This window comes from Natrix helvetica, assembly GCF_964273705.1.
Source record: "Natrix helvetica genome assembly, chromosome: 15".
Taxonomy (NCBI): domain Eukaryota; kingdom Metazoa; phylum Chordata; class Lepidosauria; order Squamata; family Natricidae; genus Natrix; species Natrix helvetica.
Genome location: NC_138565.1, coordinates 6,620,195 through 6,635,045, shown reverse-complemented (window position 1 = coordinate 6,635,045; position 14,851 = coordinate 6,620,195). Strand labels below are relative to the sequence as shown.

The window sequence follows — 14,851 nt, the reverse complement described above, 5'->3', positions numbered from 1 at the left end:
AGTCAGCAGGCAGTCAGCAGAAGTAGCCTGCAGTACTGCACTCTGACCACTGCGCCACCGAAGCTCATTGAAATACAGATATGTCCACGTCCCCAACAGCAGCCATGATTCACACATTTTACCCCCTTTTCCTGACTGTGCAATGGCAATAGTCCTTAGACTTATATACCGCTTTGCAGTGCTTTCCAGCCCTTTCTAAGCGGTTTACAGAGCCAGCCACTTGCCCCCAACAATCTGGGTCCTCATTTTACCCACCTCGGAAAAACGGAAGGCTGAGTCAACCTTGAGCCTGGTGAGATTCGAATTGCCAAATTGCAGGCAGCCGGCAGGAGGAGCCTGCAGTACTGCACTCTAACCACTGGGCCACCACGGCTCCGTGTGAACAACGGTCATAAATCAATTTTTTTCAGTGCCCTTGTAATTTTGAACCATCGCTAAATGAAACTGATCGGGGGGAGGGGATGCGGCGAAGGTCGTTGGGCAGACAATCCTCCCCCCCCCCCCCCCGGCAATGCTTCCGAGGGACAGAAGAGCAACGTGCAACGTCAGTGAAGTGAAACAGCTTTATTCAGAAAGACCAAATTTTTAATTAACAGGATATAATTTGTCTTGGCAACAGACCGCAAGAGTTCCTTTGCTGTGCTTCTCGCATTTCCCCTGGAAACCCCACACCTAATAAATATGGAATAATATTCTACAGTAAATCACATCCCTGTCCTGCTTTGCCCCCACTAAAGTTATTTTCATTTCTTTTTCTTCTTCAAATATCATACAAGGTCACGAGGGAAGCCTTCCGGCAGCCAGAAAAATGCTGTCCGTGGGCTTTATTCTCTCTCTCTTTTATTATTATTATTACTATTATTCAAGGTTATGTACAAAATATTACAACGATACAATATGTACACTTGTGCCAACAAGCAGCTCGCGGCGAGCCCATTTTCGCCAGCCTCCCGGACCTAACGCACCGAGGGGATGAGTAACACTGAAGTTGTGACTGTCCCCGTTTTGTGGGTGTTGTCGTTCTCGTGCGATCCAGTTCCTTCTGCCTTACAACTTGGAAAGAAGGTGGGGTAGTCGACGTGCGGTTTTGCTAGAAAATTGTAGCGGAAGCTTCTTTTGCTTTTCGAATTTCCCTCCCTGCTTTAGGCAGGGTCTTTGCTAGAAAGCTGTCCCAGGAGGAAAACCTGTGCAAAAAACGCAACTTCGCCAGTGTCTCTATTCCCGGGAGCAGAAACCTGGGCTAAAAACTAAGAAAGATGGGCCACCTCCTAATCCCCGCCCCCTTTTTTTGTTACACACGTGCCATTGTCCTTCTAAAACGGAATCTTGTGCCGAGCACACCAAGTCACCACCAACTTCAATCCAACCGCTACACTGCTTCACACTCTCACAATCAAGGGAATTCTTCCGTCAATCTCCCCGTGCGGGAGGGGTTCAGAGGCGGAAAGGAGAGAAACCGTCAACCATCGAAATGCATTTCAAAATAATCTTAAAGACGGTTGAAATAAGCTTGGCTCGACCCCGGGAGAAAAAGAGATTCCGCGTGCGAGAGATGGAATCGACTCCCATCCCGCCCCGCTCCACCTCCCACCCAAGTCTGGTTCCTTTTTCTGACCTCCCCTTCCGCATCTCCGAAGGATAAGTAAAACCTTTCCGCCTCTTCAATGCAAACGTACGTCCAGTTTTTTAAAAAATTAAAATGCAGCTTTTTATCCCCCTCCCTGGAAAACCGTTCGCCCTTCCGAACGTTGTAACGGAACGAGAGGATTTGGGGCAAAGGGGGGGGGGAGGAGAGAAAGAGACGGCGTTTTGCTAGAAAGGCAGCTGGCTAATTCTTTGGAGGGAAAGGACAGAGGGCGTGGGATTTGTGGGATTGGGGGCCATGCAAGTTAAAAGGGGGAAGGAAGATTTTGGAAGAAGGGCATAAAACCTGACCTAAAGAAAGAGAAAATAACCAAAGGAGGGTTAATAGAGAGAATTAAATCCACAGGCCCTGAATGGGAGGAAGCAATGGGCGGTCGGGTGGCGTAAAATTCTGAGCTTTACTGGACGACGGTGTGATTCGCAGCCAGCACACAAAAGCTTCCCCGCCCCAAACGCATGCCCTCGAACCAGCCCGGCCCCCACCACCCACCTGCCCCCCCCCCCGCGGGAGCCCTCAAGCGTCCCCTTCCAGTTTAAACCACCAGAAGCTTCACTTCGTCGTTTTCATCCACCCGATAGAAAAACGGGATGCACGGCGTTTCTGAGAGGGGCCCCACCCGATTCTGCGGGTTTTGTATTTCACGAAGAAGCCGCAGGATCTGCTGGGCTGTGGGGTCCCGAGGAGCGGGCTGGGGACCCTGGGGCTCGTGGAGTGGGCGGGATTGTGAAACAACGGCGTCTGGTTCGGGTCCATCCGTAAGGCTCACTTCTCGCAGGTCTGGAAGGCAGGGGAGGGGGGAGAATGAGGTATCAGTGATGGAGTTATACAGGTAGCCCTCGATTTACCACCACAATTGAGCCAAGAATCTTAGGTTGCTAAGAGAAAACTTGGTTAAGGGAGTTTTATCCCGTTTTATGGCCTTTTTTGCCACAAATCGCTGCAGTTCATGTGAAAAGAATCCGCCTTCCGTTAAGTTTTGTTTGTCAGAAGGTCGCAAAAGGGGATCACGTCACACCCACACCCACACGGCATTGCAACCATCGTAAATATGAAACGGCTGTCGAGCATCCAATTTTCATCACCTGCCCACGCATGGTCGTTAAGTGTGAAAAAGGGTCCTAAAGTCACTATTTTCACAGACATTGTAACTTTTGAACAGTCACTAAACAAACTGTCGTAAGCTAATGATTACCTATACACCAGTGGTGGGTTCCGGATCCTGTCGCAACTGATACACTGCGACAGGGCCAGGCATCCTCGTCGGGCTGCGTGCTGTGCAAGCATGCGCACGCCACCGCCCTGCTAAACCCAGCTGCTTGGCGTACGCCACGCAGGTCCCGCCCGCTGTTCGTGCATGCGCAATTGGCCCATTTGCATCGAAAAGCGATAAGGAACGCGGGAAGGCGAGCCAAACGGGCCACCGTACCTGTACGATGGCCGCTGCTCCCAGCTACCACAGGTACGCCCGTACTGGACCATACCGCCCAGAACCCACCTCTGCTGTACACCCTAAAGTTGCATTTCTCAACCGTAGCCGCTTTGAAGATGTGCGGACTTCCACTCCCAGAATTCCCCAGACAGGTAATGACCAAGCGGGATGAGGAAGGGGTTAAGGACAGGAGCCCAGATAGGGGGGGATACAGCAGGGCCTTTACTAGGATTGCCCCTTCAAAGGAATCCTTTCCTCCCCTCCTCAATTTACTGCCTCTCACCTGCCACCTTGGAAGCGTTTGATTCGAAGGGGCTGTCCGTCTGCACGCCGGCTTCCCTCTCGTGCCCGGGCTGTGGCTCCTCAGTCTGCGTGGCCATGACGTACTTGGTGTACCAATCGTTGCGCTCGCCCACCAGGCGCATCACCAGTTCGTGCAGCTCCAGTAACTTCATCTGCAAACAAAAAAGAACCTAAAGGGGAAAATGGAAAGAAGCACCGGAGGGGCGGGGAGGGGGGGAGGCGGCACCTTCCAGCGCCCAAAGGCTTCCTTTGTCCTGAGAGGAAGTCCCCTTTCCCCACTTCCTGTAGCTGAGCTACAAACGCTAAGGGGCTAGTCCTCGTGAGTTTTCAGCTTCACAGTCTTGTCTGTTGTTTCTCTTGGCATCTGCTAAGTCGCTCCAAAAGCTACTTGGGGAAGGAAAGAGGGTCTTCGTTCTGAGACTTCGGAGCAGAAAGAACGCAGCAATACTGTTCTGACCGAGGCTTCCCATAAGTCTGCAACAAACTCCTGGTCCCAGCAAAAAACCCTATTATTCATTGACTGTGAGTTCTGCTCATTCACAGCCAGCAAAGTCTTTCGAGGGAGGATTTACAGTCACAGACCTTCTCTGGCTTGGAGGGCTGCCAGGCTGAGAGCTGCCAAATTTGGCAAGGAGCCTCGGGGAGTCACGAACCGATGAAGTGAACTAATTGCCTCCTGCAAACTCCACTCCCCTTTCGCTCCCCTTTTATTCCCTCTGGGAGGGGCCATTCACCGTCCACCTGTGGCCTTACACCCAAGTCGACCCGTGTTCTTTAGCTGTTCCTTTCCTCTGGCAGCTCTGCGCATGCGCACACCGGGAACAGGCTCCAGCTGTTCTTCTGCCTCACTGATGTCTGACTCCCAAGGCAGCTGATCACTGTCAGACGGCCCTGAACCCCTCTCTGCCTCCGACACAGAGCCTTCCCCAGACTCCAGGACTGGCCCAGGTTCCTCCCCAACCTCCTCACTGTCCGAATCTGCTGCCAGCTTCACTAGCCACAATGAATACACACACACAGCAATGATACACACACAACACACACACACAACTCAAAAGGAGCTAACCTCTCCCCTAGCAGGACAGCACTTCAACGCAAAGACCAAGGGGTTGCTGTGTCTAGCCCCGAATTGAGACACCATGCTTTAAATAAGGACCGACGGTCGGGAAAGGAGAGACGGAGGCAATCCAGGTATCGCCTGGGCTGTGCCCGATTTGATAGGACCCAATCCTGATTGGAACAGCCCCGGAAAGCGGATTTTGGCCTGACCTTCATGTCCTCCTTGTCTTGAGCCAGCCGGTTGATGTAGTCCTCTTTCTCCCGGTGGCGCTGTTTGAGAATCGCTCGTTGACTCTGGTACAGGGCAATGTATTCGCCTGCAGAGATAGGAGAGACGAGCAGGATGGAATAAAATATACTGACGTCCACTAGATGGCACTGTAACCCCACATTTGAGAAATGACCCACTGGTAGCCAAAAAAAAAATCAAAAATCTGAATAACAGAGTTGGAAGGGACCTTGGAGATCTTCTAGTCCAACCCCCTGCTCAGGCAGGAAGCCCTAGACCATTTCAGACAAATTGGCTGTCCAGTCTCTTCTTGAAAACCTCCAGTGATGAAGTACCCACAACTCCTGGAGCCAAGCTATTCCACTTATTATTTCTCCTCAGTTCTAGGTTTCTTCTCTCCTTGATTAGTTTCCACCCATTGCTTCCTGTCCTGCATTTAGGTGTTTTGGAGAATAGGTTGACCCCCCCTCTTCTTTGTGGCAGGCCCTGAGATATTGGAAGACTGCTATCATTCTTTTCATTAAACCAGCCATGCCCAAATTTCTTCAACCGTTCTACTTAAGTTTTAGCCTCCGGTCCCCTAATTCTCTTTCTTGCTCTTCTCTGCACTCTTTTCTAGAGTCTCAGCATCCTTTTTACATCGTGGCGACCAAAACTGAATGCATTTATTCCAAGGGTGGCCTCACCAAGGCCTTATAAAGTGGTACTAACCCTTCACGTGATCTTGATTCCATCCCTCTGTTGATGCAGCCTAGAACTGTGTTGGCTTTTCTGGCAGCTGCTGCACACGGCTGGCTCCTATTTAACGGTTGTCCACTAGGACTCCAAGATCCCTCTCCCAGTTACTACTGTTGAGCAAGGCACCACCTATACTACACCTGTCCATTTGGTTTTCCTTGCCTAAATGTAGAACTTTACTCTTTTCACCATTGAGTTTCATTTTATTAGATAGCGCCCAATGTTCAAGCAAAATGAGAACGCTAGATTTATCGAGACAGATGGGCCAGTGTTACCTATGGTGTCTGTTTCCCCGGACAGCTGGATACAGTGGTGCTCCAGTTCCTCCACGCGCTCTTTCAGCTCCGCCTTCTCGCGCATCAGGTCCGTGAATCGGAGCTAACAAGGTGGAAGCAAACAAAGGAGATTGTGTGGGCGAAAGGAGGAGGGGAAGACAGCCACAATTCACCCGACTAGGATTACCGTATGTTTCGGCGTATAAGGCGCGCCTTTCTCACTCAAAAAAGAGGCCGAAAATCTGGGTGCGTCTTATACACTGAATACAGCATTTTGGGCCTCCCGAAACTTCGCCCCTTTTGCAAAAAATGTCCGTGCGTAGCCTTTAGGAGGTTTCCAGAGTGCTCCTGGGGGCTGGGGAGGGCAGAAATGAGCAAAAAACAAATCATTTTTTGCTCTATTCCCCCCCCCCCCCCGGAGCACTCTACAAGCCTCCTAAAGGCTATTCATGCCCTTTTTTTTCAAAAGGTCTGCAGAGTGCAAAAACCTTTTTTTTTAAAAAATTGCCTCTTCAAAACCTTGGTGCGCCTTATACTGCAAAAAACACAGCATTCCCCAAAGCATCTTCACGCAAACATTTGCTAGTTTAGGAAGCCGTTCTTTGGAAGCGTCTCTTGAACTTCCTTCCGGGAAGGGATCAGTCGAGAAAGGGAAACGGCTTTTGTCGCTTCCCATGAGAAGCGGGCCAGAGATTGTCAAAATGGGCCTTCAAAAGCAGAGCCCTGGAGCCTCCTGAAAGGTAACAGGTGACTGAGTTGCGGTTATTTAGAATTGAAGCAGGTGGAGCTTCCTTGGAATTTATCCTGGGCAAAGATAATTCAGTTATAGTTAACGGGAAAGAATATTTGTAGCTCAGGGTTCTTGGCGCCCTCTGAGCTTGGTGGTTTTCTTACAGACGTCTCATGACCCAAATAAGTAACATCATCAGTACCAGGAAGGAATGGAGTACATAGGAAAAGGAGGAGGAGGTCCTTGTGGTCTGTGGGGTCTTTAGTGTTCTTTGAGCTTGGTGGTTTTCTTGCAGACGTTTTATTACTCAAACCAGGTAACATTATCAGTGCTAAAAGGGAGTGGGCATGGAGGAGGAGGAGGAGGAGGAAGAGGAGGAGGAGAGGAAGAACAAAAAGAACAAGAAGAAGGATAATGTTGAAGAAGGAAGGAGGAGGAGTAGATGGAGGAGGAGGAGAAGAGATTATGTTGAGGAGGAGGAGGAGGAGGAGGAGGAGGAGGAGGAGGAGGAGGAGGAGGAGGAGGAGAAGAAGAAGAAGAAGAAGAAGAAGAAGAAGAAGAAGAAGAAGAAGAAGAAGAAGAAGAAGAAGAAGAAGAAGAAGAAGAAGAAGAAGAAGAAGAAGAAGAAGGGTTATGTTGAAGAAAGGAGGAGGAGGAGTTGGAGGAAGAGGATAATTATCTAGAGAAGGAAGAGAGATGAAGATCTTAAGAGCTGAAGATGGAAAGAACCGCGCACATCTTTAAACTTCTTCATTGCTAAAGTAAGTCTTCATCATCATCAGAAGAAGGACGACAACAACTGTCGGTCCTTAGTGCACTCTGAGTTTGGTTGTTTTCTTGCAGACGTTTTATTACTCAAACTAGGTAACATTAGCAGTGCTAAAAGGGAGTGGGCATTGAGCAGCAGGAGGAGGAAGAAGCAGAAGAAGAGATTATGTTGAAGAAGGAAGGGGAAGGAGTAAGTGGAAGATGAGGAGGAAGATGAGGAGGAGGAGATGATGATGTTGAAGAAGGAAGGAGAAGGAATAGGTGGAGGAGGAGGAGGAGGAGGAGGAGGAGGAGGAGATGATTATGTTGAAGAAGGGGAAGGAATAAGTGGAAGATAAGGAGGAAGATGAGGAGGAGGAGATGATGATGTTGAACGAAGGAAGGAGAAGGAATAGTGGAAGAGGAAGAGGAGAAGAAGAATCTAGAGAAGGAAGAGATATAAAGATCTCAAGAGCCGAAGATGGAAAGAACCACGCACATCTTTAAACTTCTTCATTGCCAAAGTAAGTCTTCATCCCTGGATGCAAGATTTGATCTCTCTATCCCTTCTATCCCTATTCGAGGAGGAGGAGGAGGAGGAGGAGGAGAAGAAGAGGACAATGATGACTGCGGGGTCCTTAGTGTTCACTGAGCTTGGTTGTTTTGCTGCAGACGTTTTATTACTCACACTAGGTAACATTATCAGTGCTAAAAGGGAGTGGGCATTGAGGAGGAGGAGGGAGGACGACTGTGGGGTCCTTCATGCTCCGTGAACTTGGTGGTTTTCTTACAGACGTCTCAGGACCCAAGTACGTAACATCATCAGCACTAGGAGAGAATGAGGTACGTATGTGGGAGGAGGAGGAGGACGACGACGACAACAACTACTATGGGGTCCTTCGTGATCTCTGAGCTTAAGTTGTTTTCTTGAAAACATTCCATTCGCCAACTAGGTAACAGCGTCAGTGCTAGAAATGCTCCCTTCTAGCATTGATGCCGTTAGCTAGTTGGGTCATGAAACGTCTGCGAGAAAACCTCCCAGCTCAAGAGAGCAGCCCAGAGTTACCGTAATGTCGACCCCCCCACCCCACCCCAAAAAAGCCTCACCTGCAGCTTCTCCATGGCGCATTTCAAGGCTTCGTGAACCTCTCCTGGAACTGAATCGGCATCGGAGCCTGAAACGGCGAGAGGCCCGGGGTGAGAGAGTCCCAAAACACAAGGAGGCAGGGGAGGGGGTCTCCCTCTCCGGCGTGGGTCTCTCTTACCTCCTGCGGACGTGAGCTGCAGCTGCTGCTCCTTCTTGAGGCTGGCTATCTGCTGCAACAGCTCCCTGCATTGCCTTTTCTTTTCCATCAGCTGGCGTCCGAGCTCTTCGCGCTCGCCCTCCGCTCGCGACACGGCAGAGGTCAAGAAAGCCACCTAGGGAAGGAAAGCCAGGCGGTTTGAGTTGGGCGGGGCGGCTAACTTTCAAACGTCAAACTCTGCGGCTCGGGTTCAGGACCGCGCTTCCTCCCAGCTCCCCTAGGCCAGGGGTCGTCAAACGTAAACACTCAAAGAGCCATTTGGACCCGTTTCCCGCAGAAAATAAAACACCGGAAGCCAGAAAGTTCCTAAGCGGAAGCCCCCGGTTCAATTCTGGAGCTGACCGGAAGTTCAGTTTCCCCACCATAGAGGCATACTAGCGCGGCATCCTAGCGCGGCATACTTCTTCCTCTACCTGTCCTAACCGAAAGCCCTATCAATTGTGGAGACAACTGGAAAACCCTCCCCTTGCCATAGAGCCTTCTCCTGGCGCACTCTGCTTCTCTTCCCCCCCCCCCCCCCCACCGGAAGCTCCTCTCAAAATTGTGGCGCCGACCGGTGATGGAGCCGCAGCAGAGGGAGGAAGGAGCCACATGCGGCCCTAGGCTTATGACCGTGCATTTAGCGGACCGAAGTTACGATCGCTTGGGAAAAAGCCACGGATGAATCAATCAATCAATCAGAACAGAGCTGGAAGGGACCTTGGGGGTCTTCTAGTCCAACCCTCTGCTCAAGCGGGAATCACTATACCAGGGATGGCTAACCTTTTTTGGCTCGGGTGCCAAAAGCGGGCATGTCTGCGATAGCGCGCGTGCCCAGACTCATAGTTCAATGCCCCCTGTGCATGCATGCACGACACACACACACCCGCCCTCCTGAAGCCTGGGGAGAGCGAAAAGAGCCTCCCTGGGGCCCTCGGAAGCTGGAAACGGCCCTTTTCCGAACTTGGTCATGTGGCCGGCATGACTCAACACCGAAGGCGCCCGGAACGCTGTTCCTTTCCCACCAAAGGTGGTGCCTATTTTTCTACATGCATTTTTTACATGCTTTCGAACTGCTAGGTTGGCAGAAGCTGGGACAAGTCACGGGAGCTCACTCCGTTACGCGGCGCTAGGGATTCGAACCACCGACTTTTCTGATCAACAAGCTCAGTGTCTTAGCCACTGAGCCACCGCGTCCCTTTCTGATGCAGGTAGTTATCTCATTATGGACCTAACAACCATAATTGAGCCTAGAATTCCTGTGCCCCGTTTTACAACCCTTCTTGCCAACGTTGTTAAGCAAATCTCAGCCGCCGCCCCCTGGTGAGTCGATGAATCTGGATTCCGTTGTGAGACTCGCGGTGGCCCTCGTGACCGTTGCACCGCCTTTTGCGGTCGCAATTCAACGGAGTGAGCGCGAACGGCAAGGGAGGAGAACGGAGGCGCTCACCATTTCTTCTTTGCTCTCGAAGTCCTCGGGGATGCTGAGCTGAGATGTCCTCGAATCCACAAACTTGGCCGCTTCCACTCCATCCCCTGCAAAGCCGCAAGAGAAGGAGGGTAGGGATTCACCTTAAGCTGGGAATCCGCCCAGCCCGGTGTTACGTCCCATCCCAAATCCTACTCACCTTGGGCCCTGGGCAACATCCTCTCGTCCAACTCTGCCATGAGTTGGGTGACCTGTGCCTGGAGCTCCTTGTTCTCCTTAGAAAAGGATTCCAGGGTTTTCTGTCGGGACAGGAAAGGTTTTTTTTCAGCAACTTGACATCAGGTGGTTACAAATTACCATATTTTTCAGAGTATATGATGCACCTTTTCCCCTCAAAAAAAGGAGGCTGAAAATCTGGGTGCGTCTTATACACTGAATACAGCATTTTTGGCCTCCTGAAACCTCGGCCCCTTCACCAAAATGGCCATGCAGAGCTTTTAGGAGGCTTTCAGAGTGCTCCTGGGGGATGGGGAGGGTAGAAAGGAGCAAAAAGCAGGCCCTTTTTTGCTCAATTTTGCCCCCCAACCCCCAGAAACACTATCAGTGCTAGAAGGGAATGGGGTTTGGGGGGAGGGGAGAAGAAGGAGGAGGAGGAGAAAGAGAAGAAGGAAAGAGGAGAAGGAGTGGGGATGCTCTCAAGCTTAGATCTTAAGCATGGGGTCCTTGATGCTTTCTGAGCCTGGCTATTTTCTGGAAGACGTTTCAGGACCCAACTAGGGAACCTCATCAGTGCTAGCCAGATCTATTGGTTGGCTTTCCCGAAAGAGAATCCAGGGGGTCAAAGCTGCACGGCTCACCTTCGCTTTCTGAAGTTCTTTGAAGTGCATCTCGGCGTTGACCTTGCCTTGGACTTCCTCGTGCTGCAGGCGGTCCATGAGCTGGGTCTGCAGGAGGTATTTTTTGTGGAGCTCCTCCTTCTCGATGGCCAGTTGCTGGTAGGCCGCGGTGTATTGCTGGAGGTGGGCCAAATACTGATCCCTCTGGTCCTGGAAGTCCTGAGCTTCGTGGGTCTTCAGAGACACCTTGGGTGGAACGAGACCCGATGAGCGAAGATCTCACCCAACCACGTCCCGTCCAACAGCATCTACATAGAGAAGGCGAAGCTCTCCTGACAGCATCACTAGCTTCAACCTGATCAAGGGTGACGCGTTGCCTTCCCAATATTCTCTCCCCCCCCCCCTCCCCAAAAACAGTTCTCCCTAGTTTGAGGGCATCTCAGCCACGATTTCACATTGAAGAAGATCAATTTTGCTTTCCCCAAAATCTAGACCAGCGTGGCTCCGCCTTGGCAACTTTAAGATAGGTAGGCTTCAACTCTCGAGTTTCCCAGCCGCCATGGAATTCTGGGAGTTGAAGTCCACCGATTTTAAAGGGGTCAACACTGAGGAACCCTGTGTTCTGAGTTAGGCTTCCCCAAAAAGCACGGGGAAGAGTCCTGGTCCCGACAAAACCCCTTTTGTTAAACGAATGTGAATTCCTTTCATTCACACTCAGCCAAGGCCTGGCAAATAGTCTTTCAAAGGAGTATTTATGACCACAGACCTTATCTAGCTTGGAAAGCGGCCATGTAAATATTTTCCCAAATGAGGTGCTGTGCAAGGAAAGATTTGGCACAGAGTCCCTGAGATTCACGGACAGATCTTCACACTCCTGAAACGAATCTAACCACCGAACGAACAAATTGTTTCCTGCAAAAGCCCACTCCCCTTTCTCTCCTCTTTTGCTTCCTATGGGAGGGGCCAATCGCCTTCCACCTGTGGCTTTACTCCCAAGTCTACCCTGATTTCTGAATTCTTTTTTTTCCCCTTTCAAATTCATTCAGAGATATACATTCTTATAATTGCTACTTAACGTTTATCTATTCATCGTTATCCTCTATACTCATTTTTACACACGCACACACACACGTATATATATAATATAGTTTGGGTCACTTTCTCGCCACCCCGTGGCTCCATCTTATTTTGCAACAACCTTACTCCTTCCATCTTCTCAACCTCCCTTCTCTACCTTCTTCTTTCCTCCTCTCCTTCCTTTCTTTTTCCCCTATCCTCCTCCTCTTTCTTACCCTCTCCCCTACTCTTAATTCCCCACCCTTACTTTCTCTATCCTTTCTTCTTTGCCCTCATCCCCTTCTTTGCCCTCCTTGGCAAGGAGCCTCGGGGAGTCACGAACCGATGAAACGAACTAATTGTCTCCTGCAAACTCCACTCCCTTTTCGCTCCTTTTTTATTTCCTCTGGGAGGGGCCACTCACCATCCACCTGCGGCCTTACTCCCAAGTCGATCCCTGTTTTTTAGCTCTTCCCTTTGTCTGGCAGCTCTGCGCATGCGCACACTGGGAACAGGCTCCAGCTGTTCTTCTGCCTCACTGCTGTCTGTCTCCGAAGGCAGCTGAGAACTGCCAGACGGCCTCGACCCCCTCTCTGCCTCCAACACAGAGCCCTCATCAGAGCCTTCCCCAGACTCCAGGACTGGCCCATCTTCCTACCCAACTTCCTCACTGTCCGAATCTGCTCAAGCTCAGCTGGCGGGCCACAACACCCTGGTCAAGACAGAGGACTGGAGTGACAATCAACCAACGGTGCTTTTGAAAGCAATGGTCTGACTGTAAGGAGCTGGATTTGAAGTCAAGGAGTTCCAGATTCTTGTGCTGGGCAGCTGCGATACGAAACCTAACCCCCAAAATCAAGAGCCACCTGTGCAAAATAGGTTCTGCTCCCAGGATAAAAGCCAGACTGGACTAAGGACCTGCAAGTCCAAAGAGCCTTGCCTTCTCCTTGAAGTCCACCAGCTTCTCTTGAAGTTCTCCCAATTTCTTGGCCAGCTGTTTCTTCACGTGCTCTTCGGACTGCAAGGCACTCGTGATCTCCATGTTCTCGTTGGTCTGCAAGGGAAGAGATGATGGTTCAAGGAACATCCGGATAGGCCTCGACTCACGACCGCGATTCGAGCACCCAATTTAGGTTGCCGAGCAAGACATTTGTGAAGAGGGGGGGTTGCCTCGTTTTCTTGCCGCCTTGGGCCAAGCGCATCGCTGCCATTGTGAAAACGAGTCACACGGTCGTTATGTGAACAAGAAGGTCAGAAGGCCGCCAAAGGAGATCGCGTGACTCTAAGACACTGAAGTGGTCATAAATGTGAGCCAGTTGCCAAGCATCACATGACCATGGGGATGCTACAATAGTCATAAGTGTGAAAAATGGTCGTAAGTCATGTTTTTCAGTGCGGTTGTAACTTTGAATGGTCATTAAACAAACTGTTGTTAAGCCGAGTACCCCAATCAAACCGATGAGAGATGTTTAGGGGATTTTTTTGGGGGGGGGGAGGAAGAAAGTTAAAGAGGCAAACACCACACCTAACCAAGAATCTTTTAGACTTCCTCTCTATAAAATAGAGATGGTGCAATAAACGGCAGCTGGAATTGTACCGGTCTCAAAATTGGGAAAATGGAAAAATTCCCTCCGAGGAAATGGTAAAAAAAGAAAATATTAGACTGAGCTGAGATGGATAGGTTGACAATGGAAATGGAAGACAAAGGAGAAACAGAATACTTTTTAATTCGGGATGCATGGTACAATTGGCTTGATAATACTGTGTTTCCCCAAAAGTGAGACAGGGTCTTATTATCAAGGGAGGGCTAATTGTTTTGGGGTTGCCGGGCGGCGGCTCTCTTGTGAGCGAGGTCCCAAAGAGCCGGGCACAGCCTCAGGGACGAACGGTCGCTCCGGTAGTATGCTCCGCCGGCAGACGGCCCACAACCATAGAGCGTACGCCCAGAGCGGCCACCGCTGGAAGGCTCGGTTTGGGAAATGCTGGGATGGCGGCAGCGGAGGTGCCCTGGCTCTTCAGGGAGAGCTGGGTCAGGGTAGCGTGAGGCCGCTTGCACAACCTCTCTCCCCAGCCGTGCAGAGTGCCATTCCCTGGCATTTCGAAGACGCCAAGCCGCAGGAGCTGAGCGGCGGCGAACAGCCGCTCATGCGGCTTGGCGATACTCCTAGGTCAGGGAATGGCGCTGTGCCTGGCTGGAAAGCGTGTTCGATTCATGGCTGCTGTGACAGTGTAATACAGCCGTTCGGACCCGAGGCTGTGCCAGGCTCTTTGGGAGCCCGTTCACAAGAGAGCAACCCTCTTCAGCTGGGCACAGCGCCACTCACCAACCTAGCGGTATCCCGAAGCCGCCAAGCAACACAAGTGCGTTTGCCCCACCCCACCCCCGGTTCCCGTTGCTAGGCACCTTTGGAATACCACTATGTTGGTGAGCGGCGCTCTGCCTGGCCAAAGAGAGGGGGTTGTCCAGGGGGCTTATTTTCGGAGGAGAGGGCTTATATTTTGCCCTCCCCGAAAAATGTGGCATGGCCTTATTTTCAGGACATGTCATACTTTCGGGGAAACAGGGTAGATGCAAAGGTTAGAAAACTAATAATGACAGACGATTAAGGAATTAGAAATTAGAAATAAGTGTAAATATGATGAAAGACGAAGGAAATTTATTATATATAACATATATGTTACAAAAACTTAAAAAATTATCTAGAATGATAACTATATCATGTACACAGAATAGTATATATAAATGTAAAAAAACAGTGGATATAAACTGATATAGAGTTGTTGCAAAGCTGAAACTGATGTAAAACGAAGAAAACTGTGTGTATGTGTATAAAGATAGATATGATAGGTAGATTATAGAGATAGATATGATAGATAGATGATATAGATGATAGACAGACAGATTATAGATAGGATAGATAGTAGATAGATTATAGATAGAGATGAATAGATGAGAGAGAGAGAGAAAGAGAGAGAGAAAGAGAGAAACAGAGAGAGAAAGAGAGAAAAAGAAAGAGAGAGACAGAGAGAGAGAGACAGAGGGAGAGAAAGAAAGATAGAAACAGAGAGAGAAAGAGAGAGAAACACAGAAA

At 50.2% G+C, this 14,851-nt stretch overlaps 1 protein-coding gene across 5 annotated transcripts in view; it reads right to left on the bottom strand.

Annotated features, from left to right (window-relative positions):
- Nucleotides 1-549: 549 nt before the first annotated feature.
- Nucleotides 550-14,851, bottom strand: part of GOLGA2 (golgin A2) — a 39,576-nt gene continuing 25,274 nt past the window's right edge. For all 5 annotated transcript variants that reach the window (XM_081967126.1, XM_081967128.1, XM_081967129.1 and 2 more), the window contains 10 exons: nt 12,700-12,813; nt 10,725-10,949; nt 10,067-10,166; nt 9,889-9,974; nt 8,421-8,574; nt 8,263-8,330; nt 5,679-5,781; nt 4,647-4,753; nt 3,358-3,529; nt 550-2,422 (listed from right to left, as the gene is read on the bottom strand). In XM_081967126.1, the coding sequence (XP_081823252.1) occupies nt 2,178-2,422; nt 3,358-3,529; nt 4,647-4,753; nt 5,679-5,781; nt 8,263-8,330; nt 8,421-8,574; nt 9,889-9,974; nt 10,067-10,166; nt 10,725-10,949; nt 12,700-12,813 (1,374 nt within the window). In that variant the 3' untranslated portion in view covers nt 550-2,177. The remainder of the gene's footprint in view (nt 2,423-3,357; nt 3,530-4,646; nt 4,754-5,678; nt 5,782-8,262; nt 8,331-8,420; nt 8,575-9,888; nt 9,975-10,066; nt 10,167-10,724; nt 10,950-12,699; nt 12,814-14,851) is intronic.